Raw genomic sequence first — 27,742 nt, 5'->3', positions numbered from 1 at the left:
ATCATTACTTAAGTTAATAATAGCACTTCAAAAATTAGCATCAGAAAAAAACTCCAAAACAACCTACATGTACTGTCCACCCCCACACAAAAAAATTAGATGGCCAAGCAATTGATATGAAGGATGGATGGATGATACAAACATGCTTTTTGGATGGATGGATGGATGGATGGATGGATGGATGGATGGATAGATAGATAGATAGATAGATAGATAGATAGATAGATAGATAGATAGATAGATAGATAGATAGATAGATGAATAGACAGATGAATAGATAGATAGATGGATAGATTATGTAGCTAGCTAGCTCATAGGGATTGAGCAGTCGCATAATAGCTGTGTACACCCCTCCCTTCCTCTGCTGCTCTGCTCAGCTTTGACGTCACGTGTGCTCCTCTCTGGTTGCCATGGCAACCACTCCCCTCTCCCTCTCGCCCTCCCTCTCTTCTTCCTTTCCTACCCTCCCGGTGCACAATGGTACAGCCAGCATCTTGCAGCACAATGGTTGCAAGGTGTCAGTGAGCTGGGGAAGCGTGAATCAGCATCAGATAATCTTTGCTTCTTGAGTTTTACTTCTTTTGTAGATCATTGTGTATTTTTTTTTCATACAGATCTATTTATATATTCAGAACTAGTTTCCATATCCCAGTTTGGGGATCCTGCAGCCATGATGACCGCAACGCTTCCCATCGGGATGTTTTGAACTGGACTGGGTTCACCATCAACTGGCACGGAATGGTAAGTAGGACCTTTGCGTGCATACATCAACCCCTTATTAGTCGCAAGTGAGGGTCATACAGGGAAAATAATGAAATCAATTCTATCAACCCCTAGAAAAATCAGGCAATTAAATTTTTAAAAACATGAAAACAAAGGGCATTGAACTGCTTAAACGTTGCCCATCTACCTTGCAAAACAAGGCTGTCGGAAAAACGTTGCCGTACGGCATCAAGCTATTTAATCCCATCACGTCACCAACAAAATCAATATGGAAGTCCATTTTTTCTCCTCTCGGGCTAATTGTCTTGCATTTTTGATGCAGCCATGCAAATGGCGGCTAGATAGATGGATGGATGATGCTCTTCAAAACAGGAGCTCCATTCTGTGTAGGCCTGCATGCAGAGTTTGTCCCCCCACTGCACCCACCCCCTCACTGTCTCTCTCTCTCGCTCACACACAAGTCAGCTGCATACCTTGTGCATTATGCTGAATATTGTGGACTTCAGCAGAGCAGGAGGGGGGTGTCCCAGATCCCAATAGAAGAATGCGCACTTCATGTGGGCAATAATGTGTTTGTAGGGTGTATTGTTGATATCTGTTGTGATCTGTTTTTTTTTTTTTTTTTTTTAATCCAAAGGATAATAGGAAAGGCATATACAATGCACTTTGGAATCCTAATGGTATATACGCAAGTAATACATATTACTGATTGTCCCATTTGACCTTCAAATTTTATGTGAGTCTCATGATTTCCCACCTACTGATTTACAAACATCAAAAATCGATTGTATCAGCTGAATAATACTTAGTGACAATTTTGACATTCCAATATGATCAGTATCTCAGTATTCTCCAACATGTATTGTGTGGGAGAAAAAAAATATTGGATTGCCTTCTATAATTTTCTACAATAATGCATCGACATGCCAGGGTCAAGTATTGATTATTGGATAAGTATACACACTTCATGAAAATTTTGACCCTCTTTTTATGAATCTCCGAATTTCCTACCCGGGCATTGTCAACAAGGGCCCTGACAAAATATTATTATCATGACATACTTTATCATTGCCTATTACAATACTACAAGCCTAAAAAATCCACAGTATTAGCCCAGGATTCCCCTGTCATGCAATGTCAATGTAAAACACAACCACAAACACATAACTTAGCCTTTTGGTCTGCTAGCTTAATGCTAATTCCAAATAGCTTCTATGTTGCAGTGCTTTGCACCTTTAAAAGTAGCCTCAACTTTTTTAGACATTTTAACATTAAAAAGTTAATATTTTGCCAACACTAATTTATTTTTCATGCACAGTATAATACTTAAAAAATAAAAAATTCTACTGGTAGAAAACTGAAAATGACAATTACATGTGCTAATGGCTAAGGTAACGATTAATCACAGCTCAGCTTGAAAATGGAACCTGACCAAAACCAGAAAACAGGTCAGTTGTGATTACCTAAGCTCTGAGTACAAGTGATGTCAAATACGATTGATTGCAATCAGTAAAAATGTGTTTTAAAGTAACTGTTTGTATGTGCAAAAACAATTATTTACCAAATTAAATAAATATTAAGAATTAATTTTTACTGCTGAAAAAAGCTAAATAAGATTCGTATCCCTTTAATCAATGAACTTAACACAAACTGTGCGGTCAAACATGCAGACAGACAATATAAATGTACTCACCATCGTATATTATTTGTCCATTGCGTAAAATCATTAATATCAGTGACAAACTGAAGATCTGAAGAGGAGAGACATGTCAAAGAATGAATGTTAAATCTGTGGACAAGATGAGTGCATAAGAAGCACACAGGAACAAATTAAACTTGTATTTCACGGTGCTACTGGACGTAATATGTTGTTAAATTGCGTATTTTATATGCTTGTTGTTTATGACTACATTCTATACTGAACCAGTTACACATATGACAGTTGTTACCAATACATATCAATTTTCGCTATGACACCAGTGATATTGAAAATATATTGTAACGTATGTATTACACAATTTTATCGTATTGTATAGTAACAATTCAGAAAAATCAAATAGTGTTGATTGTCGAAAAATATAATGTTATATCTTGAATACCACCACTTCTATACGCTTACCTTTCCTAGTGTTTACACAAGTACATTACAATACTGTATGGATGCTTCCACAAGCATTATCATTGTGGGAAGCAGGTTAAGGATTATTATCATTGTGTTTTTGTGAGTCAGGCAGATGTTTTTGAGGAGTCAAAACAAATCTTCTATGTTGAAAATCACAGATAAAGAAATAAAAAAGAGCACTGGATCGGATTCAGTGGCTTTGACCTTGTGTTGTTGAATAATTCAGGAGTGTGCTTTCATGCTTCATGTGAAAGTGCTGCAGGGAACACGCATCACCATTAAACCAGGTTTAAGACCATTCTATGTAAGCGTTTATACAACAATGATTTATCATAGGGAAATAGGTCTTATTGTCTGCCTGTGTGTAAGTAAAATAAACATAAAGAAACATGAAATAAACATTTTATTTCATGAATGTTAACACATAATCCTATTGATTGGTGCGCACACTTGTCATTGGAAATTTGACACTGGGAAAAGTAATACAGTTACTGTTATGTCAATTCAACCACAATAGTGCAACTTTAAAAAACAGTAAGAAGGTAAAAATTTAGAAGCTGAATATCATAATCTAGAAAAAAAGCATGGGTTTTAAAACATGACAGGATTAACTCCTACTTTGCTTTTTCTCTGGCTTTGTCCCTGCTTTGTTGGTAATGGCACTAGTGAATGCCCCTATCATTGTGGGAAAGATGTGATGATGGCCATCGAAAATATTATATGCAATATGGTGAAGGAGAAAGACTAAAATGTGCACTTATTAGTTTGTGTCATCATGTGGAAAGATTCACAGACGAAGCACAACATAGCAAAGGCACAAAACAAGATTGTCCCTTGTTTTGCTTTTATGCTTGGCTTTTCTATTGAACACAGTCAGGTTTCAACAAGCCAAATAAGACTGTTAAGCCTTTGTTTATAATCATAATTAAAAAAAGTTTAGGACCCATTTCATTTCACATCCAACTTACATAAGTATGCAAGTACTGTGGCGGATTTGCTGTAATTTCTCTGCACTGCCATGCTAATTAGATCTAAACACATTGCTGTGCATTTCTGTCCACTTTGATATAGGGTCCTCAAAAATGTAAACATTTCAAAGCAAAGAAGGACATTAATGCATGTTCTTAATGAAAGAAACATCAATTGATCGTTAAGACCTTCCAAAAATCGTATTTAAATCATTTCGGCTTTTAAAGTCCTCCCAAATACACTCATTGAGGTCACAAAAGGGTCAAATGATGATGCATATCTACGTGAGATTTTATATAGAAGTTCACACTCTTTTTTGCATCAGCATTGTGAAAGTCATATGTACCCCTCTTAAATCGACTTCCAGGATGGAGGAGACATTTTTCGCTATTTGAAGATTAGACCCTAAACCTCTGAGTTTTCCATATACAAAGTAAATCCTAAATGAGTTTTACATTAAATCGATTCGGTATTCCTATATGAGGCGGCTTCATTATAATCTCCATTAAAATTTATTAACCTCGAAGAGGGCCCCGTCTACAGTACAGCAGCATTTAAGTCTTACTGTGGTATTACTCCAAACAATCAGATAAACATGGCTACACGGGTGCATGGTTATATAAGTGGATTGAATCTTGTGAACTCACAGATTTATTTCACAGTGCATTGCAGATGTAAGTGCAAGATTTAAAGCTACTATGGATCTGTACGGTTTAGAGTTTAGCGTTTTTAAAGACAGCAGATTAATTGCAGGTACAAGTCAACATTTTTCTTTCCTATTTGTTGTGCTTCCGTTAAGGTCATTTGGTATTTTCAATAGTTAGCAGACATTGAGAGTTAAAGGCAGTATGTGTAATTTTTCTCTTGCGCCTGTGGGAGCTTTAGAGGCATTATGGTAAATGCAGCACGTCCTGCTGTCTGTAGCTATTACAGACACGGCGACCTCTGAACGAGTGACACCCTCCATGTAATATGATATAATGAAAACAAGACCTACCATTATATTTAAAACACACTGATGGTTGTTAAGAACACATTTATTTGCAAGTTTTTAAAATGTATAATAATTTAATGTCTTCAGTTTTAATGAAAAATGATCTAAATCTTACACAGTGTCAGTTTAAATTGTCAAAAACAGATAGCTGAATTGGCTTTATCTTTCGATAAGGGAAGGGGGAAAATGTAATTTGTTGGGTTATTGGTGGATTTTCAAGCTATTTCCTGGTTGACAGATGACAAGCTGATGGGATGTTCCATTTGTTATTCTGGGCAGTTAAAATTGAGGTTTGCATTCGTTAACTCTCAGCGGAGACCAGTAGAAATGGATCTTTGGCATCAATAGTTGTCAATGGCAATGAATGAGTTAATTACAGTATTAGTAGACGTTATATCCGTGTCCAGTATTTAACAGTTGGTAACTGTTATTCATGTTTTATCTATCTATCTATCTATCTATCTATCTATCTATCTATCTATCTATCTATCTATCTATCTATCTATCTATCTATGTGTGTGTGTGCGCGCAGTGTAACTATTTATATATGTATATCTACAGTATATACATATATACACATATATGCAGTATGTCCTGTAGATATACTGTATATAGATATACAGTACATATATGCAGCAAAATTTATGCAAAAAATTGTGAGTTGACAAGACACAGCAAATTCTGCTCTCTAACATGCTACTATAGAAAGCACGCAATAATTCATATCCACTCGCAGGACAGCACAAATCACATTGACATATTTATTCCCCAAACTACAGTCAGCACGCTTTGGACAAATGCAGAAAAACAAACAAACAAAAAAATACATCAGCCAGACAGGATGAGAAAAAATATCTTTCATCACCAATCAACATGCTGTCGGTCGAGACGCCGATGCATATGAGTCAGGGCCGTTTTGTTTCCCAGACTTCCATTCTGTGGGTGCCTCCCCCTCCCCTTACTGTCCTTACTGCGGGAGAGGCTGGCGAAGCCAGCACTCACAATGGAGCTTTGAAGGGTAGGTTGGGGGGGTAATGTTATGTAGGCGTTTGCATCCAGGCCGGGAGCCTGGGAGCGAGGGGAGGGACAAAAGGAGCGGTTGAGGATAAAGGGAGACATTTGTGACAACTCAAAGGATGTGACGGGGAGAACAATAACACCTACATTTTAACACATTTGTGTGCTAATCACTCCAAAATCAACAGTAGCCGCAAACGAGCTGTCATTATATATGCCACTCCAATGCACTGTGCTGAGTCAGAAACATCCAAAGCCGAGCGTGTCTCCATTAGCCGACTCTTTTATCGACGTCCTCTTTAGGAGACGCATGGTGCAGTCATTATTGATGCCAGCCTGTTTGGAAGACACTCAGCACCTTGGTAGTGTTGGAGAAAATTGAATTATTAAGTCGATTGCCCTGAAAATTATCATTTAAGATAAACAGTGCCAGTAAATTAAATTGTGTCAAATCAAATTTCTCACAGTAAAACACCAGAAATAATTGGACATAAGCAGAGTACAGTATACACAGTGTATTCACAGTATACACAGTATACCACAAGACAGGGGAAAAAATAGTCAACGTAATTGCAGATAAGTTGTCGTTTTTATAATTGTGCCTACAAGTATGTTTAAAAGTATTTGCATCAACGTTCAAATGTACTTGCAAATATGACTGAACTTATTTTAAAAAAAAAACAAAAAAAAACTGTCCCAGTTGTTTTTTGTATAATCCCGCCACTGTCAATTTCTTATCCTGTACTGTGTCAATTAATCCAAGGTGAAGTTGACTCCCATTCTGCAGGAATGCCTCATCATGGGAATCTCGTGGCCCTTTCGAAAAATGTCAGCCTCTAATAGAAATTTCCAAAAAAAGACATTCATTGAGACGATGTTTTATAGTCTGGTTGTTTTATAGTCTGGTGTGCTTTGTAGTTGTGAATACACTCTATGGTATAGCAAAAATTTGTGTGGAAAACACCTCTTGATCAAAAAAAACAAACAAAAAAACTACCCATTGAAAAACAATAAATGTGGCATATTCCTGTACAAACGATTGCGAATGACGGTGCGACTTTTATACCTTTAAAATGTATTTCCCAATGCTGTCTAAACCCTTGCGAGTAATTATATTTTCTTCCACATCATTCTCGTAGCCAAAAGATGACGCACCACTGGTAGCGTCAAAATAAATTTACTGTTAAATACTTAATCGATTTGCATTACCCAAAAACATGTCAAAAGATTAAAACCGTGCAAATTTGGCATTATAAAGTTTTTTTTTCATTTAAAATAACTGAAGGATCTATCTGAAATCTTGTTTTGGAAGGCTGGTAGCAATGTAACAACGGTGACAAATACACACTTGACTTTTTCTTCAAGCCAGTTGTGCAGTCTTTCGATGAGCATCTGTTAAACCATGGGGGAAAAAATGCTGGAAAGTATTTATTCAAAGCTTTTTTCGTGCCACGATTGAGATTTTTGTGTATTTTTGCAACCTGTTCTTACCGTATTATTCATTTTGGTTATATAGCAAAAATCATTGTTAAGATTTGGAATTAGAAGAAAATTATATTGCTAATGTTCTGTATACCACATTTTGTTTAAGTTTTATCTTGAGCACACGCTATAAACTGTGTGTAAGATTCTAAACAGATATGTGACGGCAAATTACATCTTTCATGAGCAGCTTGTTTGTTCGCAATAACGTCGTTTGTCATGGATGAAAGTAGCTACACAAATGTGCGCAGTAAGGGTATGCATACCTGCGTATCACTTATGTGCACCTCTGGTTATAACTGTGGTCATGCCATATTGAGCTTTGACACGTTGTCATCATCTGGGTGAAATTTCAGCTCCCCATTGTCTTCTTTCAATGCTTCCTGTTTAAAATGAAATGCCTTTGATGCAAAGATAAAAGAATTGGACAAAATCCAGCAAAAGGGTTAAACAGAGTATCCCCTGTAGTTTTTTGTTTTTTTTTTATCTATCTAAATAACACTATATACTGCCGCAGAATATCCAACAGAAGCAGATGATGCAAAAGCAGGCAACAAACTTCACAGACACACAGCATTAAATGTCACTTACTGATCAATGGATCCACCCTTCAATTGATTTGCTCAGTACACGGCGTCGTAGCTGCTTCTTATTTTTGATGATTTCTTCTGATTTATAAACCACAGCCTTGTTTTGATTTTCAACTCAATATCTGGGCCTAGTCTGTACCCCACCTCAGTTGAAGTAGAAAAAAAGAAAGCCAAGCTGCTTTTTTTTTGCTTATTAAAGCTCTCAAGCCGCTGGCAGCGAGTCATACTGCACTCAGAGTGATGTATTGCCGCTTGATGGTACAACACCGAGTGTCGTCTTTGATAAAACCGGAGCAGCACTTGAGACCCAATCTGGACAGAGAGTTGAGTTTCCGAGCATGCAGTGCTCATCGGTTTGCTAGAAGGCAAGCAGTGAACCTTAGGAGAGATTTAATAACTCAAATATACACACAGATGGCTCAAGATTAACGTAGTGCAGACGCGGATTAATCAGTGACGTAAAAGCCGGCGTTTGTCCAGCTTTTTTCAATTCCATCTGCGCCCACACCGAATGTTGTACAACTTCAACCTGGAAATTTTACACCTTGATAGGTAATCTGTATTTGGGACAAGGCTGCACTGTTTGTCAAAGTCCAAGGCAGCGATATCATCATAGCGCTGTTGCGGCAATTTTGCAGGGTCACTTCATGAAAGAAAGAAGTGTCTCAGCGGTTACTTTGTCCAATAGCAAACAAAATCTATCAGAAGACAATAAGGTCAGGTTAAACCAGGGCTGTCCAGACGTACAGAAAAATAGAAAGCCGTAAGGGTCACATTTTTGTTATTTACATAAAGTGTTATTGACAAGAAAAAATGCTACATTAAGGCTTTTGCTAAATTTCACACTTCTAAAGCTATCAACCATCAAACTTCCATTACTTTTTTAAATAGCATTGCAGGCAAGGTCAAAACGTTTTAAATGTTTGTGCCATGGGCTGCAAAAACGTGGATGACGTTCTGCAAATGGCCCCCGAGCCATAGTTTGTAGTGGGACAACACAGATCTGAGCACAACAATGTAGGATTATGTAATCTAAATGTTCCCTATGTCATTGAAAGTGAAATTCAATTTTATCGATTAAGCCCCCTATCCCACTGAGAGGCGAGAGGTTGGTGGGTGTCCATGAGGGTAGCAGCTCTTTTGATCTCACCGAGCTGCATTTGGGGCCAACGCCACCGGCCCTGAACAAACCTAGATCAAAAGAATCGGTGACACTTAGGGGACACGATAGGGGCTTCTTTATTGTTTTGGACAGTAGAACATGACTGCGGTAATGGTCTTCGTCTCTTTGTTTTGTCTTGCAGGTATTTATGAGTAGACATTTCTTATACAACTGCAGCCAACCAATCCTGGATGTGAAGATAGCCTTTTGTCAGGTGTGTGTCCCTTACAGGTAAAAAACAAAAAAGGTACAGTACTCATTCTGCTCCGTTATCCCATTTTCTGCTAACTAATGTGACAAATATAAAATAGTGTTGTTATAACACCAAATGCAGTCGTGAACACCATTTTTGTGGGGCGTGAAATTAGAAAAAGGGCTTTGCAAGTTTACTTTTGTACGCTATTTGATTATGTTGTCGTAAAAGGCATTACAAGAGGACTTTTTATTTTTTAAAAGATTTAAAATAATGTGCCGGCATTACATGCTGTGGTAATAATGTCTACCGTGTCAGTCATAATACCAGGTTTTTTGAACACATTTTTGTGGTTTGTCCAGTCTTGCTCATTCAGGTATGACTTGTATATCATGATGATACATTGTGAGTCAAAATTTGGTAAATTTCACTTTTGTCAAAAATGTATATCATTAGTCAGTCCATCAGCATGAGTAGTATTTTATTTTTATTTTTTTTACAAGTGATCACAGATCTAAAGTGTTGAAAATGGTTGGCACTTGTTGATGATGCATAATGGTTGAACAAACATGGCATTTTTTGGGTCATCTGAAAAGGGAAGGGAGGATTTTCGTATACTTTTTCGCATTTTTTGACTTCTGCATCCAAAAAAATCTGGTAAATACAGTATATTTGAAGTATGCCAGATATGCTTGTGATTGCTATGCGCCCGTTGGCATGCAATATCGTGACCACACATGCTGAAATGATGTGATGACAGCCTCAAGCTTCCTGTTTGATTGCCACCATTGGTATAATACAGGGCACCCTCCAGTACAGTATATTGAAATAATTACATCATGGGTTTGGTTGGCTCGTCACTTGTGGAAATGTATAAATCCATTATGTAATTTTTCAGTCTATGATGCTTGAAGTGTATTATACTTGTTCTAGTACTTTGTAATACTTGGCAACAGAAAAGTGCAGCTATGCATTTTGTCACAGTTTAATTCATTTTCCACAAACGCAATATTAACCAAAATGCTATCTTATGTTAAGTGGGGATGCATAGACCATATTATGGTACAGAAAATGTTTGTGTTAGCTTTCCTTTTCATGTAGCCAACGGAAACCAAATGGAATTATTTTGTTGTTTTCAAATTTTAAAAGAGATTAGTCCCAAATTTTGAAAAAAAAAAAAACCTCTCCATCTGGCAACATGAACATATGTATCTTTCAGTTTAGATTTATTTTCAGCATCTGAAAAAAACCCTACAAATTAAATAAGAGGTCATATTTGTAGGTTATAATAATATAACAATAACAGGCGATAAGTGCTTGCCATTCAACAGGCACAATAAGTGATATGTGTGATTTTCACGCAACTTTTGACAGTGGAAAAAAGGTGTGATTTTTGTAATTTTTCACAAAATTTAGAGACATTTTTAGTATTGGACTTTAGATGAAACAGAAGTACACATGGAAATACAGTAGGGTACAGTCTTTTCATTTGACATGAAAAATGTGAGAAGAAGAACAGTCTTCCAGACTTAAAATTAAATGACAACTGTGTGCGAATCAATAATCACAGAGTAAATTCATCATTATTGTTAACATTTATCTTTTTTGTATTACTTTGCAACATACAGTAACTAACACAAAATGCTGTTTTGTTGTCTGTGTTGCTTACTTGGTGCAGGGTTTTGGAAAACAAGTGGATGTGTCATATATCGCCAAGCATTACAACATGAGCAAAAGCAAAGTAGACAACCAGTTCTACAGCGTGGAAGTGGGAGACTCCACCTTCACCGTTTTAAAACGCTACCAAAATTTAAAGCCCATCGGCTCTGGAGCTCAAGGGATCGTCTGGTAGGTACTTCTCTTTGTGCTTTTTATGATATTCACGTTCACTTTTATTACAGTGGGATTTTGTTTACAGAGTTCTCGTTTAGCGATTAATTGTTCTTTTCTGAATAATACAATACATATTAATATCATAGGAATCTAAGGGATACATGAAGGGAAAAGTTTATTTTTGTGAAATTGTCCAATTTTTCGTAATGTAATGGCTTACATTCTGTAGACACTACAGTGGCTTCTAGCACAGTACTTAAGTTTGGATAAACTGTTGAGGCGTGGGAGAATTTAAATTCATGACACTAGATCCTTGCTGTGTTTAGAATAATGCGCGACCCAAGAGGGATCGAACGGAGAGCCAGCGGAGCAAGCTTGCTTGTTGTAATTCAAAGCACAACTGCTGGGCCTTAAGGAAAGCACGAAACCTGCATGGTCAAATGACCACACAGGATCGTGAGAGCTGCTCGCTAAGCAATAATAGAGGGATGGGCTTGTGCCCATTTTAAGAAGGTTGAGTGCCACGTGTGTCAGGGAGTCAGGTCAGCAGCTGTCATCAAGTCATGTGGTGTGTATGGTAACAGATTTATCGTGTCCGAGCCGACTAAATCGCTCACCCTTGCTGAAAACTGCTCTGATATCTGGCTGCTGATTGCGATCAAATGGGATATTTTATGGACGTAATCTCAGTCTCATTAACACGATTGAGTTTTGTCATGTTAGTAATCCCCTGCATATTAGCGGTTCCCTTTTGTTTGATGTCAGGAAAACCCTGGTGAATTAGGAAAGTAGTACTGCACTGTTACGTAAATTGATGTTATAGATCCTAACCTTATTGGCAAGCTTTGTATGGTGGGAGGAGCCAGGTTTAGCTTGGGCTATAGTGGAGGTTATGAAATGTTTTTTTTTTTCTTTTATCCCTCCCATTTTTCCTCATGTAACTACCTTCATGTTGTGATCCTCTTCATCTTATATTATTGCATTGCTACTTTCTTCTGGGAGTGTTTGGACTTTATTCTCATAACAATAGCAACTTTATGCTCATATATATATATATATATATATATATATATATATATATATATATATATATATATATATATATATATATATATATATATATTTTTTTTTTTACATTTTGTTACATTCTTCCAGCTACATTCTCCTATATGACATTTTCTTTTTCAATCTGGCTTTTATGCTATTTAATATTTGTTTTATATTTCGCAAATCACAGCTCTGCTCTAATTACATGCATTTTTACGAATGGAATTATTGTGGATGGACCCATAAGAAGCAATGTAAGTGCATGTCTCTGTCCTTCCGACTCGATGAGAATGAAGAAGGATGAAGGCTTAAAGCACTTGAGCTCCACATGACATCATCTTCCTCCCAGCCTTACCAAGTGATGGCTGCCTCACTCAAATCCCTTTTGGATCAATGTGTGTGTGTGTTTTACATGTAGGCGCCACTGTTACCATGGTCACAAATCATCCCCGGGTCTGGAGTCTCTACAGGGGCGGAAAGAAATAAAAATATACATGCAGCTAATCCCTCAACAATCGTCCTCAAGTGCACTCGTGAATTTACTCATGATCAATAATGAGGGACCCCCTCATTTGAAAACAGGCATCTATTTGATATTAACATGCAATGTCACACTAATGGCTAAAACAGATTGTTTTGCTTTTTTTTCCCAACAGTGCGGGTTATGATGCTGTCCTTGACAGAAACGTGGCTATCAAGAAGCTGAGCAGACCCTTCCAGAACCAAACACACGCCAAGAGAGCATACCGCGAGTTGGTGCTTATGAAATGTGTCAACCACAAAAATGTGAGTGACGTCTTGACATTTTATATCTTTTTGCTGTATAGATTTCTTTAATACTTTTCTATCAACCAAAATGGACACAAGTTAAGATATTTGTGCCTTTGCAGAGGTCCATTTTTTTCCAGAGGTTGCAATATAATATGATATTAAAGGATATATATTGGGCAGATATTTTTTTTTCCACAATTTATAAGCGCCGCTGGCATCTTGTATGTTATAAAGCAGGAACCGCCTGCATACTGTACTGTATATGATTAATAATGAATCTATTTGTAGGTACTCACACGCCGCCTCTATTCTCTTTCAGATTATCAGTTTATTAAATGTCTTCACGCCACAAAAATCATTAGAGGAATTCCAAGATGTGTAAGTACAACGTGCACCTTCGTTAACACATTCATGAAAAGTCATCGCCAAATTTCACAGAAGGATCACAACACCTCTTTCCTTTACACGGCTGATGGCGTCAATGCGCCGAGTTCTCATTATTGCGTTGCACTTGACATGGTGAGAAGACAACCCCCACAGTGTCATCAGTTAAAGTGGGTGTAAAGTAATGGAATGATATTGGAGGCAGATGCATGTATCATTTTAGCACACTGAGAGATGGATGACACTGCTGAGATGTGCTTGTATTTCGTCCCTAGCTATAATTATATACTTATAAATATAAGTATGACTATAGCCTAATGAAGTGGTTCTTGATGGGTGTACAAGTAGACCTGGGGATAGCTGAAGGCACTTCAAGTAGTTTGTGCAATTTTAAACGGTTTCTACATGTATTATTTTTACTTTCAAATTAACAGCAAATCAATTAATGAGCACAAAATGTCGTACACCTTCATTTCGTTAAGCCTTGTGTGGATGCAAATCTTTGTGAGTGATAGTATAACGATGCCAGTGATGCTCTATCATCTGGAGTTGCTGAAGAAAATACACCTAGAAATACCACTCGTTGCAAAATTGAATCATTCTTGAAAAGATGGCAGAGCACACTTTCTTCTAGAGCTATGTTGGTAATTTACCCAATAATGCTTTGTGGTGGTTTGGGGGTACTTAACTACATAACCAAAAAAAAGGGTTGAGGACCATCGGCCCAATGTATCGACCAGTTAATCAGTTCTAAATCTGAACTTTGTTCAGGTACTTAGTGATGGAGCTGATGGACGCCAACCTGTGCCAAGTGATCCAGATGGAGCTGGACCATGAGAGAATGTCCTACCTACTCTACCAGATGTTGTGCGGCATCAAGCATCTTCATTCAGCAGGCATTATTCACAGGGTAGGCTAATTTGTTTATATACTGTATTAACCCAATTCAACTTTGGTTCACTCACAGTGCACAGACACCCACAACTGTTGATTCTGAAGGCCTTGGGCAGATTTCATACAACCTGCCGATACAAGTTAGCTGAATTCTGATTGGATAAAGACTCTAACCTAAAACTACAACACTGGAAGGAGCGTAACCAAATGGATATAATATGACACGAAGAGAACAGACAATAAATAAATGTGTTTTTTGGTCTTTTGTCTTCATGTTTTTTGCAGCAAACAAACAAAAAAAAAAGATTTATTTGAATGAATGAATACCACAATACAGTAAGAATACAAATGAAGCAGGCCCACAAAGGAAGTACAGAATGCTCTTCTTACTTTTAAGTGACCTGTATGGCAATATTTTGGTTTTCCAGTTAAATAAATCAATGGTAAAACACTGACAAAGACAGTCTTGTAAACAGTGAAAAAAAACATATGCCAACCACCGCAGCCAACATGAGCTGTGTGCATTTTGTTAAACTCAATCATCTGCAGCTGTAGCTGAAAATGAGCCTGTGACAAAACTATTAATTTTCTTGCATTCTGCCCAATAAAAATGGGAATTATTTCATATTGTTTTGCTCGATTTCATGAGACATCTTATCTCGTGGGATTTATGTCCCGTCCCCTTCCATAGTGATTGTTTTATTTTATTTATTTATTTATTTTTATTTTTTTTATTTTGTCATCCAGGACCTGAAACCAAGCAATATAGTGGTGAAGTCAGACTGCACTCTCAAGATCCTAGATTTCGGACTGGCTCGAACTGCCGGCACAAGCTTCATGATGACCCCTTACGTAGTGACGAGATACTACAGAGCGCCTGAAGTTATCTTGGGCATGGGTTACAAAGAGAACGGTAAGGACTCAACACATTTTTCTTTAAGAAACAATATCATTGGAAGATTCAAATTTGTCTCAAAGATCAATTTTGGAGAAACATAGCAAAATGGAAAAAGGCAGACTAAACAGAACGAATAACTTATGGAGCATAGCTTTGCAAGTTGTCATTTATTTTATATATACTGTATATATATATACAGTATATATATATATATATATATATATATATATATATATATATATATATATATATATATATATATATATATATATATATATATATATATATATATATATATATATATATATATATTCATGGAACATAATGAATCATCTCTTTAACGTGCAGGGAGCTTGCTTCTCATATGTGGTAAGACTCAGACTATATCTGAGAGACTACATACTTTGGTGGATGCTACTGTTTTGGTTAGCTAAAGAGGCAAACGTAAAATGCAGGAAATATTTAAGTACCAAGGCAGACTGGGTGGAACATCGACACATTTAGTAATAAAATGAATAAAACAGCAAAATCTACCCATTCTTACCCATGTCACCTTTTTTGCCTCTTGATTTTGGTTGAAAAGACTATCAGATTTGCACAAGTAACGAGTGATCATGGCTCCTCAATTTTCTTTGTTCATGTGACTTCACAAGCTGATCCGTAGTTTGTTAACTGAGCCCCGAGCAACTGTGATGTCATTTTCAATCGATAGTAAGTGGCAAAATGGCCGCTGAATGAGACAGATAAAAACGAGTCAATTTTGCTATTTTATTAATCTCTTAAAATATTGATCAAAATACCGAGTTTAGACCGGTTATACATCTCATTACGAATCGTATTACAGAGGTGATTTCAGTGGTGAATGGTTTCGTTTAACGCAGCAGGTATGTTTTTGAGACGGCTTTAATATATTCATGAAAACAGCGGGAGAAAAAACAAAGCCCTTGTGGCTGGAGCACAACATTTATAATTGTCCTTGTAGTCAATATGAAGTCTTACTGGAGATTAACTTGTTGGGTAAACAAGGCTATGACTGCCATATTGACAGAGTCGTGCAGGTTGCCTGAATGCATATTTTTTGACGTTTTAATCCTACTAAAGCTCCACCACGATTTCTCTCTCTCTTTTTCACACGCACTAGCACTGCAGTATGAGACCTAGCACTCTGATTAGCTGCTGCTTTCTAATAACTACTTTCTGTCTTCAGGGTTTAACACTAACCATTTGCTTTTCCCCTTCTCTTTTCCCATCGCCTCATTGATGCAGTGGACATTTGGTCGGTGGGGTGCATTATGGGAGAAATGGTGCGCCACAAAATCCTATTCCCCGGGCGGGACTGTATCCTTGTTCAAAGTGTGAATACAGTAATTCTGTAAGGTCAGACGCAAATTTTATTTAAAAAAAAAAAAAAAAAACGACAGATACAGTATACATTGCATACTAAATGTTTCTCCAAGACTGTATTTGTTAATTTACGTTTGTATATTTATCTAAATCACGTCAAACTAATTTTGTTTTAGAAGCATGCACACACATTTTCAGACGCTTACCTTATGTTCTCTTTATGTTTCTTTGGTAGAAATCTACCCCAGTGGCATTCAAGTGGTGCTTTGTTTTCTCCCTGATGAGCTCTGCAGCATAGACAAGAATAATCACTTAGTCGCAGATAATTTTGTTTTGTGTTGTCTTAATATTTCAACACGTGGGTGTTGTTGTGAGTGTTTACCTGGTGTGAGTCCCTCCTGTGGTGAAGTTTAATTGCATCTTCAAGATGGCGAAAGACTGTTGAAGATTGTGTGAGCGTGCAGTTGAAGCTTGTGAATCATAACACTTGAATAAATAACAATGTGGTAAGAGGTGTTCAAGAAAACTGGGGATTTGTACATTTTTGATGGACTTGGTGTTCAAAGTAGTCATATCCATTTTGCCTAAGGTTCATGTCCACGCGATTAATCAATAATCAATAAATACTACAAAATTAATTGATGGAACTTTTTAACAACTTCAAAGATTTTAATGTCAAACATTAACACAGTTTTCCAGTATCAGACAAAAAAACTATGAGTATTCAACTCTTGTCATCACTGATACTAATAACATGTACTGATACTACTAAACCTTTAACTTTACTAAAAATGTAATCAGTTGAATAAGTGTGTCAAAGGTTTACTCACAAGATTTTTTTTTTTTTTTTTTTTTTTTTTACAAACCCCCCAATTTTAGAGGTTTTGTACAAAATAAGCCACAACACTACACTTTATTGTGTGTTATTCATGTGACATATACGTATTTATACAAACCCAAAATATTTGCGTGCTTTTTGGGTTACTCATTAGAACCAATGTTTTGCAAAAAAATGAATTACCAAAAAATTGGGTCAGTCCCTTTTAAATCATTTTTGGGTCATTTTTTTTATTTAACAGTTTGTAGAGTGTAGTCAATAACTTTCTGTTAATCTGGATGTACATTGGTGCATTTACAAACAGTCGCTTAATTTATTATAATGCACAAGCCTAAGTAGACAAGATGTGAACTCTACACTGTAGACTTGCTTTTCAAGCAAACATTTGCTTCAATTATGACTTTTAGACGAAATGTTTTGACTGAAAATTATACACTCTAAAAACGTTTGGGTTAAAAATAACCTAATTATGGGTCAAAAAGGACCTACCTCATATTCTGGTCAATTTGACTGAATTATTGGGGTGTTTTTTGGTTTTGTTTTTTAACAAAAGAACCCAATTTTTTAGTTTTGTTTCCCAAAATTAGACATTTTTGGGATTAATACTTACAAATAAACCATAGGATAGGTTATACTGACCCAAATATTGGCTTTGTCCCTTTATGACCAAAAATTGTGTTATTTTTAACAACTGTTTTTTCTTTGTTTTTGTTTTTTTAGAATATAGAATATATAGTATGTGCAACTTCCCTGTAAGGTAAAGAAAGTCAAGAAATTTTAAAAAATAGATTTGTCTTCAGTGTACCCGCAAAGCATTCAGCGTTTGATCTACAGAAGCAATTCCAGCTGAACTTCACATGGATAGGCTCCAGCAGAGAGTTGAATCTCAAACATCAGAACTGAGGCAGTCATGCTAGCTCTTCAAGAGATTATTTGACAGTAATCTGAGTTTGTGTGTGTTTTTGCGTGAACCCAGTGGACATGTGGTCAGTGGGCTGCATCTTTGGGGAGGTGATTAGAGGCACAGTGCTCTTCCCCGGGACGGACCGTATCCTTCTGGTGTCGACACTGCCCGTCCGCTCTGATCGTTGATCCAACCACTTAGTGTAGAGACAATGAGAGCAAAATTATGTTATTACCGGATCCCTGATGCAACATCTGGCATTGTGAAAACTTCAGAAGAGGTGTGTGTGCGTGTGTCTGCGTGTGTGCATGCGTTTGTGTTTTTTTTTTTTTCTCAACTGAAAGTAATTGGGAGCAAAAATTCAAATGATACGAGGAGACTATGACAATAATTTATAAAATAATGCAATTATTTTTAACTTCGCAGTGACATTGTTGTGTATTGCTGGGGTGTGTACACTTGTATTTGCCTTAACTTCATACCAGACATTGACCAGTGGAACAAGGTGATAGAGCAGCTCGGTACACCATCTCCAGAGTTTATGAAGAAGCTGCAGCCCACCGTGAGGAACTATGTGGAGAACCGGCCCAAATATGCCGGCCTCACCTTCCCCAAACTTTTCCCAGACTGTCTCTTCCCCGCTGACTCAGAGCACAACAAACTGAAAGGTGAGGTGACAACAAAGATCTATTTTTCACCAGTAAACATGTATAAAATATAAAACAGATGTATGGAGAGTGGCAATACAATTTGAAGCAAATATTTGGGCACTTTTTGAAGAATTGTACAACAGCTTATTGAAACGTTCACTGCCACCAAAGTGATGGCTTGTCAATTATAGGATTTTTATCACTAGAAATATTGAGTGATATCTTGTATTTTGAAAACACATGATTTGGAGTAGCCATACCCTTTCATACAACACATTAAGTCATATTTCACCTCTTGTGGTGAGATCAGAAAAAAAATCTGAGCAGAACAGTCCCCTTGAACTTGAATTCACAATTGTTCCACCTTCAAGGAGTTCCACTGATGTTATTTCTTGGCTGGTTCGTCTGCTGTGACATTGAAGCTGCTGCCTTCTAAAATATTCATCAATCTAGAAGGGCGAGATCAGACTGTCACAGACAGGAAGCGAATGTCACACGAAAGAGGGAAAAGGGGAATGTTTCCCTTTGACGGAAACAGGATGGCAAGATGGAGCAATGAAATAGAGAGCAACAAGAGGCATCATTTTACAGATTTACCGTCAGTTCGTTCCATGCAGAGGCAGCAGTGGGAGGACGCGCCAACACTTGCAGTTTGTCCTCTTGGATGTGTAGTTATTTATAGAGAAGATCAGAGGCGGTGACAAATGATGCGATGCTCTGCTCACTGTAACAAAAAGTCTAGATGAATTTTTCCTTAAGTGGACATTTTAAAGTTATTTCCGCCATGTCGAGGTGTCCATCAGGGTTAATTCACTAGAGATCTGGTTTAATTACATCCAAATTTGAACTATGTATGCTAGATAGATGGGTGAGTTTTCATCATTTTGAGCAAGTAGACCCTTAAAGTTTAAGGAATCTAAAACACAATAAAATATAAATTCATCAGTACGCCCTACTTTCATTTTCATTGTCTTTTCCTACAAACTACAGCAAGTCAAGCCAGAGACTTGCTGTCCAAGATGCTGATTATTGACCCTGCCAAGCGGATATCGGTGGACGAAGCCTTGCAGCACCCTTACATCAATGTGTGGTACGATCCAGCGGAGGTGGAGGCGGTGAGTAAGCCTTCAGTTGACATTTTCATCGCTCATTCGAAAAGATTTACAGATTTTTTGAAGGTATATTTTTTACTCAAGCGCTAGTGTATAATTTTGCACTAGATTTTGACTGAAAATCACATCACATATGCTGAAGGGTCAGGTAAATACCCAGTTGTTTTCTGCATTTGGTCATGTAACATTTACAAGCTGAGCTGGGATTGGTCATCAGAGCCCTGAGGACATGTGATGTCATTTTTAGTCGAAGGCAACTGGCAAAAATGTATTTAAAGATATTTATTGCACATAAAAATAATTTAGGTATCAAATGAACTGTAGATAAAATAGTAACTTTTTAACTGTTGAAAATGGCTAAATATGTTTAGTATACCTTTGAACCAACAAAGTAACATCAAGCAATTGTAATCAAAAGCGTCTTGCTGCGATGTAGAAGGCAGAAACATTTGACAAAAATCATTCAAGATTCATGACTTGTTGAGCAGTGGAAAATACTTTGACAACCACTCTCGAAATTTTGACGTATACCGTAGGATCCCTTGAATACACTTTGGATTTGCAACCACTTTAACCCTCCTTTTATGTTAGTTCGTCAGTTATAGCAGTTTATTTCCTGGGATGATTTGAACTTTCATATTAAGTCTCTGACTAGGGAATAAACAATCTAAATATTAAGTTAATTACTCATTACTTCACGTATAATCATAGAGTTTATTGAGTTACTAAATTTACTCCCAAAAAAAAAAAACATGTCAATTTGACCCACTACATAATGTGGAGGGATTTACATTTAAAAGTCAAGAGCTTTGTAATTTTTCAAGGCAGTTCCCATTTACACACAGAGATGTAATGATGAAACCCACTTGTAATAATTTTTTTTTCAGGAATGCACTCGCGTTTCCGGGTCAATTTGGCCCGGTATTCATAAAAAGTGTCAGAAATAGGAAAATAAATACCAAACCATCCACCTATCATCTTAAGCGCTTGTCGTCACGAGGGTTGCGAGCCAAAAACATCTGCCTCTTATTCATTAACCAATAAATTATACAATGAGTCATTCTGACCCACAACATAACAGGAGGGTTAAAAATGATTTCTGATTGGGAAAGAATGTGCTGTTTGTGATGTTCCTCATCATCAGTGCCTCATTCGTGTGAGGTGACAGCGAGATCGGGAAAAAAAAACCCTAAAGTCACAAATTGGGATTTATTTTTTCCTTGTAAATACATGACCTGAACTATGTGCATTTGCCTCTGATGTAAACTGAATGTATCTATATAGTTATATATCAATATGCGTGGCCTTATTCAACACCTGTTCTGCTGTTTTCCCCCCTTCTCTAATGTCACCTCATGCTGATGAAGGCCAGGGATCTCATCCAAATATCCATGGTAAATCACCACCACCGCTTCTGCAAAACTCTCCCTCCCTTCATGACAAAATATGCCGATTGGATGTCAAAAGTGACCCTCGGACGTGACGATTTTGTGGGGGGTGCTAACTCCTATTAGTGAGACGAAAAGCAGAGAACTGTCCATCTAAAATATATTTGTCTCGTTACTTGTGTATATCAATATGGTTTGTTATAACGTCTTATGCCAGCATGTTTTTGTGTGCATTTTTTACACGTTTATAAAGGTCTAATGGAGTGTTTTGTTGCCCTTGTTTATACAAGTAATGTATGCGGATATTGAATTGTGAATATTAGAGCTCATTTGCAAAAACAAACTCAAGAAAAAGCTGGGAAAAAAAACATATTTTGGCCCTAAAATTAAAAACGACATTTTAAACAGTTTTTCCCATTACATTTCTTGTTATGTTTTTGCAAACAATCTCAACTCCTACTAGAAATTAAGCTTTAAGTCTCTAGTAGAGAAGACGTTATCATTGTTGACAAGCTGCTAATGACACACCCAAGATGCCTTACTTTCTTTCTAACTTTACAGCCTCCACCTCAAATCTATGACAAGCAGCTTGATGAGAGAGAACACTCCATTGATGAGTGGAAAGGTGAGACATATTCAACCACATCCAATTGGAGCTCATCTGTTCTTAATTAATATATTATTGCTGATGTTATTATTGTTATTTTATATTTTTATTAATATCTTACTGTATATAATCTGTATTGATTTTATCCATGAAAAAAATTCCCAAAAACTAATATTTTGTAGTTTAGTAACATGCACGTTTTGTAGATGTAATTTAAAAATACATTTTATTACATTAATACACATTTTTTATATGCATTTTTATATGCATTCTTTGTGGTTTTCTTTCTTCACAAAAACCCAACTGTTACACACAACCGATAAATAATTAATAATGACATCCTACAAGGCTCATTTCTAAGTCCTCTGTTTTTAATATATTATTTTATTATTATTAATTTTATCGTTTTTATTTAATCATTCTCAGAAAATTATGTATCTAACTTAGTATTTCGATTTTGCACACTCTCATTTTGCTCATGCTTGCTTGAAAATTTATTTGAATATTTTGTTTATCTAAATTGTTTGAGTCATAGCAACTACATGGATTTTCTCTGTTGTAGTTTTTTAAATGCTTCTTGTGTTTGACAGAGTTAATCTACAAAGAAGTGATGAATTTTGAGGAGAGAACGAAGAATGGCGTAGTGAAGGGACAGCCTTCACCTTCAGGTACTCTCAGTGCATAAGACTAATCGCTCTGTAAGTCAATTTTATATACAACCTTACTGGCCCCTCTAATATCACACACCCCATCGTCTTGTCTGTCCGTCTAGTCTTTACTCTTTGTTTTTTATGCTAATTGAACTGCTCAGCAGTAACGAATGACGAAACTTTGTTTATGTATAGTCGTAAATATATGCAGTCCTGCGGTGTGTATAGTGAATTGGGTTCTTGGGAAACATTGAGTCCAGTCCTCTTAAGTAGATGCCAAAACGTTTCTTAATTTATATATATATATATATATATATATATATATATATATATATATATATATATATATATATATTTATTATAATGTACTCTGCCTTACAAGAGCCAAACAAATGTGACCTTCAAGTAGGGTTTTGTACACCAGCATATTTTACTTAAAAAGACAAAAACGCAACTGTATAAACAGGTTTACAGTATGTCAATTCTTCCGGTGATTTTGCTATTATTTGGTTTCTCAATGTAACCCAATAAACCCAAGTACCAATAACCACCCTGTGATGTGTTTGTCCAATCACCTTGTATTGGATCCCGTGCTTTTCCCCCTTATCTGTATGGCACAATCGGCTCCAGCGCCAGCGAGGGCGCTCTGGTACGTTATAACCGCGGCGCCGCCGTTGCTTCCCTCAGCGCAGGTGCAGCCGTGAACAGCAGCGAGAGCCTCCCTCCGTCCTCGTCCATCAACGACATCTCGTCCATGTCCACCGACCAGACCCTGGCCTCAGACACCGACAGCAGCCTGGAGACCTCGGCGGGGCCGCTGGGGTGCTGCAGGTGACTAGCCGCCTGCCTGCGCAACCCCGCCTTCTTCCGCCGCTGAGGAAGAAGAAGAAGAAGAAGAAAGGCGAGGGGTAGGGGGCGCTATCGGGAAACAAACGGAAAATCGATCAAATCGGAAACATTCAATAGAAGACAACCAAGCCTGCGTGTTGTCATGCTTAACTAAAAAACAAAAAACAAAAAAACAACGGTGGTATTTAAAGTTATACTCTTATGTGGATGATCCTCTAGTTGCTTTGCTTCTATTAGCCCACATATATTGCTTACAAAAGCAGCTTTGACTTGCATCTCCTTTACGCGTAAAAGCATCACACTCTGGCTGGCTGCTGCCCCCCCTGACCCACCCTCAAATGGCCCCAAAAAGCATTTGTACGCTCCTGGCTTTGGACTCTTCATGTGACCTCTCTGCTGTAGTTCATCCAAAACAACCCTTAAAAAGTGTGTGCGCGTGTTTATTAACACACCGTGTCATGTAAATATTGTAATTGTGTACAGCCGAAGGGCACATGGAGTGGGACTAATGGCCAGTATGATGGAAGCTTCTTAGATGATTTTGATTTTACTTTACTTTATTTGATTACATTAAAAACTATATTTTTATGTCAATCAATGCTACACAATTGGCATCAATTTAATTAACATGTTGTCTTTTAATTTAAAATGAATTTATAAATATGAATTTTAAAATTCCATTCAATAAAAAAGTACAGGTTGACAAAGTTTTTTTCATAGTAATAAAAAAGTGAAAAAAAATGAAAACATGTAATTAATCCACTTTTTTTGAGTAGATACTTTTTATTTAATTCAGTATATCGGATTATTGATGCACTTTCCACCTGAATTGTTCCTGCCAGTTGCTGCACTTGTGCATGATATCAATTCACATTTGCAAAAAAAACAAACAAAACAAAACAAAAAAAACAAACAAAAAACATTATGTGCGTAAGTTGACAGTTTGTCTCAAATCCACCGTGTCATTGGAGGTCAGGTCAATTAGGGCTTACCTTGCTGTTCCAAAGTGTTTTTGCTGTGATGTTCCTTTTATCTGAGCCTGCAAGATGATGCCAATCCATTCCCAGCTAAACAGCCATTCACTACATTGCATGACATTTACTGGAAGCAAAAGGTGTGCAATTATAACTGCCACAGCATTGCTTTGATTCTCAAGTTTCATGTCGTTTACTGGGCAAAAATTCTTGGCATAATGAAAGATTAACTATAGTTAATGACTCATCCAAGCGCTCATGCTATGTAAAACAGAAAAAAAATAGAGTTTTGTTGAGGATATAGATACATGTTATCTCGACTCAACTACATTGTGTTTCTTAACACAACATAATCGCAATCATGAAAACAAAGAGCAATCAATATTGAATTGTGAAAAAATTCCATCTGATCTATTGCAATATCACTCAATTTCGTCCCAATTCTAACTGATGCTGTGGGAGAAAATGGTGTGATACAGTACATCCATATATTTACATAGTTTTGCCATTCTCAAATGTACTGTGAAGAGCAACAGGGTGATATAATGGGAATTTACATATTTTGTCCCTCCTTTAATTGATACTGAATTGAGAAACTGCTGGAATTTTTATATATAAAATGAAATATATATATATATATATATATATATATATATATATATATATATATATATATATATATATATGATATTTTAAAGGCTAAAAAGCAGGTAAAAAAGGATCATTTTTGTGAGGCATCGTATAAACTCGGTGAAACTTCACCTGCGTGTTCCCAACCACATAAAAAATAGGCACAGTATGTCAATAAAAAAGAAAAAAAAGCCAGCTAGCTTTCAACATGTTTTGGGTAGGCAAATTTGAGTTTCTGTGACAGTGATACAGAAAATATTTCCTGAAAATCAAATATTTGACAAGGAGGCGACACAGGGAATTCTACTGTGTATATATTATACCTTAAAAATAGATGGGGAAAATCGATTTTTATCTTGCCAGAGTGTGGTTTTCTGCTCAGGAGCACAAACAGATCTGCTTGATGTCATCAGATAAACATGGCGTCACGAAAAATGGCGACAAATAGTCACACATATACAAAATGATTCCGTCTAGTATCGTACTCCATTAACGAGGTCTGATCTGTACTAAGTAACAATTAAATATTGGTAAAACAACAAATGTAATTGTGGCCCAAGAATATTGCACAGCATTGTATCCTTGAGCGAGAACACTTCTTTGAGCTGGCAATGGCGAGTGCCTTTTGGTGGTGACAAACGGTTATACGTTGTGTTCAAAATTGCACGGCAACACATGACATCACTTATTTTTGCCTTAAAAATAGCAGTCATTAGTAGACACTTGATGAATAAAGTTTGGGTTAACGGCTATTAACACATTTTTTTCTTCCTTACTCATAGCATGGCTCAGAAACTAATGCATTTTATTTTTTTATATTTCCTTAAAAAATCACTGTTTAAATCAAGATATAAGTAAGAAATGATCATTCATTTAACAGTTTCCCCTTTAAAACAACGTCCATCTTGCTGTACAACCTGCAGTACTTTAGTAAGCCTGTAGAGGATGCTGTCTCCAGAATAAGCTACAGTACAACTCGGTGTTGCGTTCCGGGTCTGGTCGGTCGGGTCAATTTATCTCTTTAAACAGGGTGCAACTTTTCACAATTAAGATGTTTTCTTTCTCTCTCTCTCTCCCTGAGAGAACTTTTTTTTTTTTTTTTGCTGTACATTACGGATTTCTTTTTTTTTTTAAATACAGGTTATGCAGTGCCCCCCCTCCCAAAAAAAGGAAATAAATATGAAGTACTTGAATAGTTTAAACAAAAAAAAGGTGCCAGTAATGTGCTACCTGATTGGTTGAAGCGCACGAAAAAACAGAGATATATTCCAAGTGTGATGAATCCCGTCCCCTTTCCCTCATCTACTGTAATTTGGCAATTGACATGATATGTCATTGTGCTATAAAGTGTGGCAAAATAAATCATAAATACATGGAAAGAAAACCAGAATGACAAGTAATAACAATATAAATTCATCCAAAATTAAAAAGGGAATGAATTAAAAGCATCCTGAATGTACGATTAATACCTTGTTGAACAAAGTACAGTCATTTTAAAAGTAAATTATTTACTTCATTGAATTTATATTTCATTTTTCAATGACAAAACCCCCATATGAGATGAGAAATTTTTGGTCCTTGCTGGCAACGTCAGCGCTGAATGTAAAAATAGAAGCAAATCATGTCATTACTATATATTAGGATGTGTGTCTGTGTATGAGTGTACATGTGTATGATTACAATAAACCAGCATTTCAACAGAATCAGAACTGAACACGCAACTTTCTATAAATCTTGTTGATTTTTCTTTCTGTGGGGAATGACAAGATGTGATGTGTGCATGTGTGGATAAAAAGTTTTGTCATCATGAAATGTTGAAAAAAAAGCCAATGGATCAGGGGCGGGCATATATAACAACAAGCAAAACCATCTGAGGACAACACGTTTCCCCTTATCTCTGATTTAAAGCTGCGACAAATCCTCCATTTTCTCACAAGGGATCGTTCCATTTATTTATAAGCCACTTGAAAATATTTTCTGGTCACACGCTTCTGTTGTCATATTGTAAATAACAACAATCCAAGAATGCAATAAAAGCAAATGCAGGGACGGGGATGGGAGCATCTTAATGAAAAGTCTGAGTTGACGACATGATGTATAGCTCATCTGAATCAGGTGATGTTCTCCCATGTTCTTTCTTTTACTTTGTATGTTTCATCAAGCATTGTGTTGAGTTGACAGTAAATGGGGGAAAAAATATTTCCTGCTGATTTCAAAAGCTTCAGGCAAATAAAAGCGTGGAACTGTTGCAAAAGATAAAAGAGAGATAAAAACGAGTGCTGTTACTCCAAACACATTTTAAAGGAACTGTGTATGTAAAAACAAAATAGTATGTAATGTATGTGATTGAAAATAAACAAACGCTTTGATCTTGGACAAATGTGTGGTCTTTGTTGAGTTTTGCATCACCTTTACAAAAAAAAAAAAGCTTCAGTACATCTTCAACTTCTGAAGACTAAAAAAAAAAAAATTCAATTTTTAAATTTACGTAAAACATGTACCCCCCAACACATTTCAAAATTGAAATGCTTGTTTTCATTTTCATTTCATGGCAAATTTTAATTTTAGAGATAATTATTTTTAACATAATGCTGTATTGTGATCAGATTTTTATTTAAAAATTGCTTTCAAAATAAACTGTTGCTTTCCTTTTTATCAGACAGTGGCTAGACTTAAAATGAAAGTTTTTAAGCCACAACAGTTGATTTTAAACAAGA

At 36.5% G+C, this 27,742-nt stretch overlaps 1 protein-coding gene and 2 long non-coding RNA genes across 9 annotated transcripts; 1 reads left to right on the top strand and 2 right to left on the bottom strand.

Moving 5' to 3' along the window:
• The first annotated feature begins 484 nt into the window (after window positions 1-484).
• On the top strand, window positions 485-27,394 carry mapk10 (mitogen-activated protein kinase 10). 7 transcript variants are annotated; one of them, XM_088435964.1, is made up of 14 exons: window positions 485-741; window positions 9,202-9,273; window positions 10,931-11,100; window positions 12,789-12,918; window positions 13,223-13,281; window positions 14,059-14,197; window positions 14,929-15,094; window positions 16,346-16,417; window positions 18,651-18,833; window positions 19,806-19,930; window positions 21,295-21,321; window positions 21,877-21,940; window positions 22,513-22,590; window positions 23,265-27,394. In XM_088435964.1, exons 1-14 carry the CDS (start codon window positions 739-741, stop codon window positions 23,405-23,407), a joined length of 1,431 nt encoding a protein of 476 aa, XP_088292090.1. In that variant the 5' UTR covers window positions 485-738; the 3' UTR covers window positions 23,408-27,394. The 7 variants fall into 7 exon arrangements, with proteins under 7 accessions (XP_088292090.1, XP_088292092.1, XP_088292093.1 ...); XM_088435966.1 differs by having other exon boundaries at window positions 9,202-9,290; XM_088435967.1 differs by having other exon boundaries at window positions 9,202-9,306.
• LOC148411622 (uncharacterized) lies at window positions 5,556-8,269 on the bottom strand. Its single transcript, XR_015868062.1, has 3 exons — window positions 7,899-8,269; window positions 7,574-7,690; window positions 5,556-6,183 (listed from the first exon to the last, which is right to left on the bottom strand). It is a non-coding gene; the product is annotated as an uncharacterized LOC148411622 (long non-coding RNA).
• On the bottom strand, window positions 18,950-23,576 carry LOC148411621 (uncharacterized). The gene is made up of 3 exons (XR_015868063.1): window positions 23,148-23,576; window positions 19,413-19,539; window positions 18,950-19,264 (listed from the first exon to the last, which is right to left on the bottom strand). It is a non-coding gene; the product is annotated as an uncharacterized LOC148411621 (long non-coding RNA).
• Window positions 27,395-27,742: the final 348 nt, after the last annotated feature.

This window comes from Hippichthys cyanospilos, chromosome 15 (genome assembly GCF_059441005.1).
Source record: "Hippichthys cyanospilos isolate Australia breed blue-spotted pipefish chromosome 15, RoL_Hcya_1.0, whole genome shotgun sequence".
Lineage (NCBI taxonomy): Eukaryota > Metazoa > Chordata > Actinopteri > Syngnathiformes > Syngnathidae > Hippichthys > Hippichthys cyanospilos.
The sequence above is the reverse complement of the archived record's forward strand: the minus strand, read 5'-3'. Positions and strand labels throughout refer to the sequence as shown.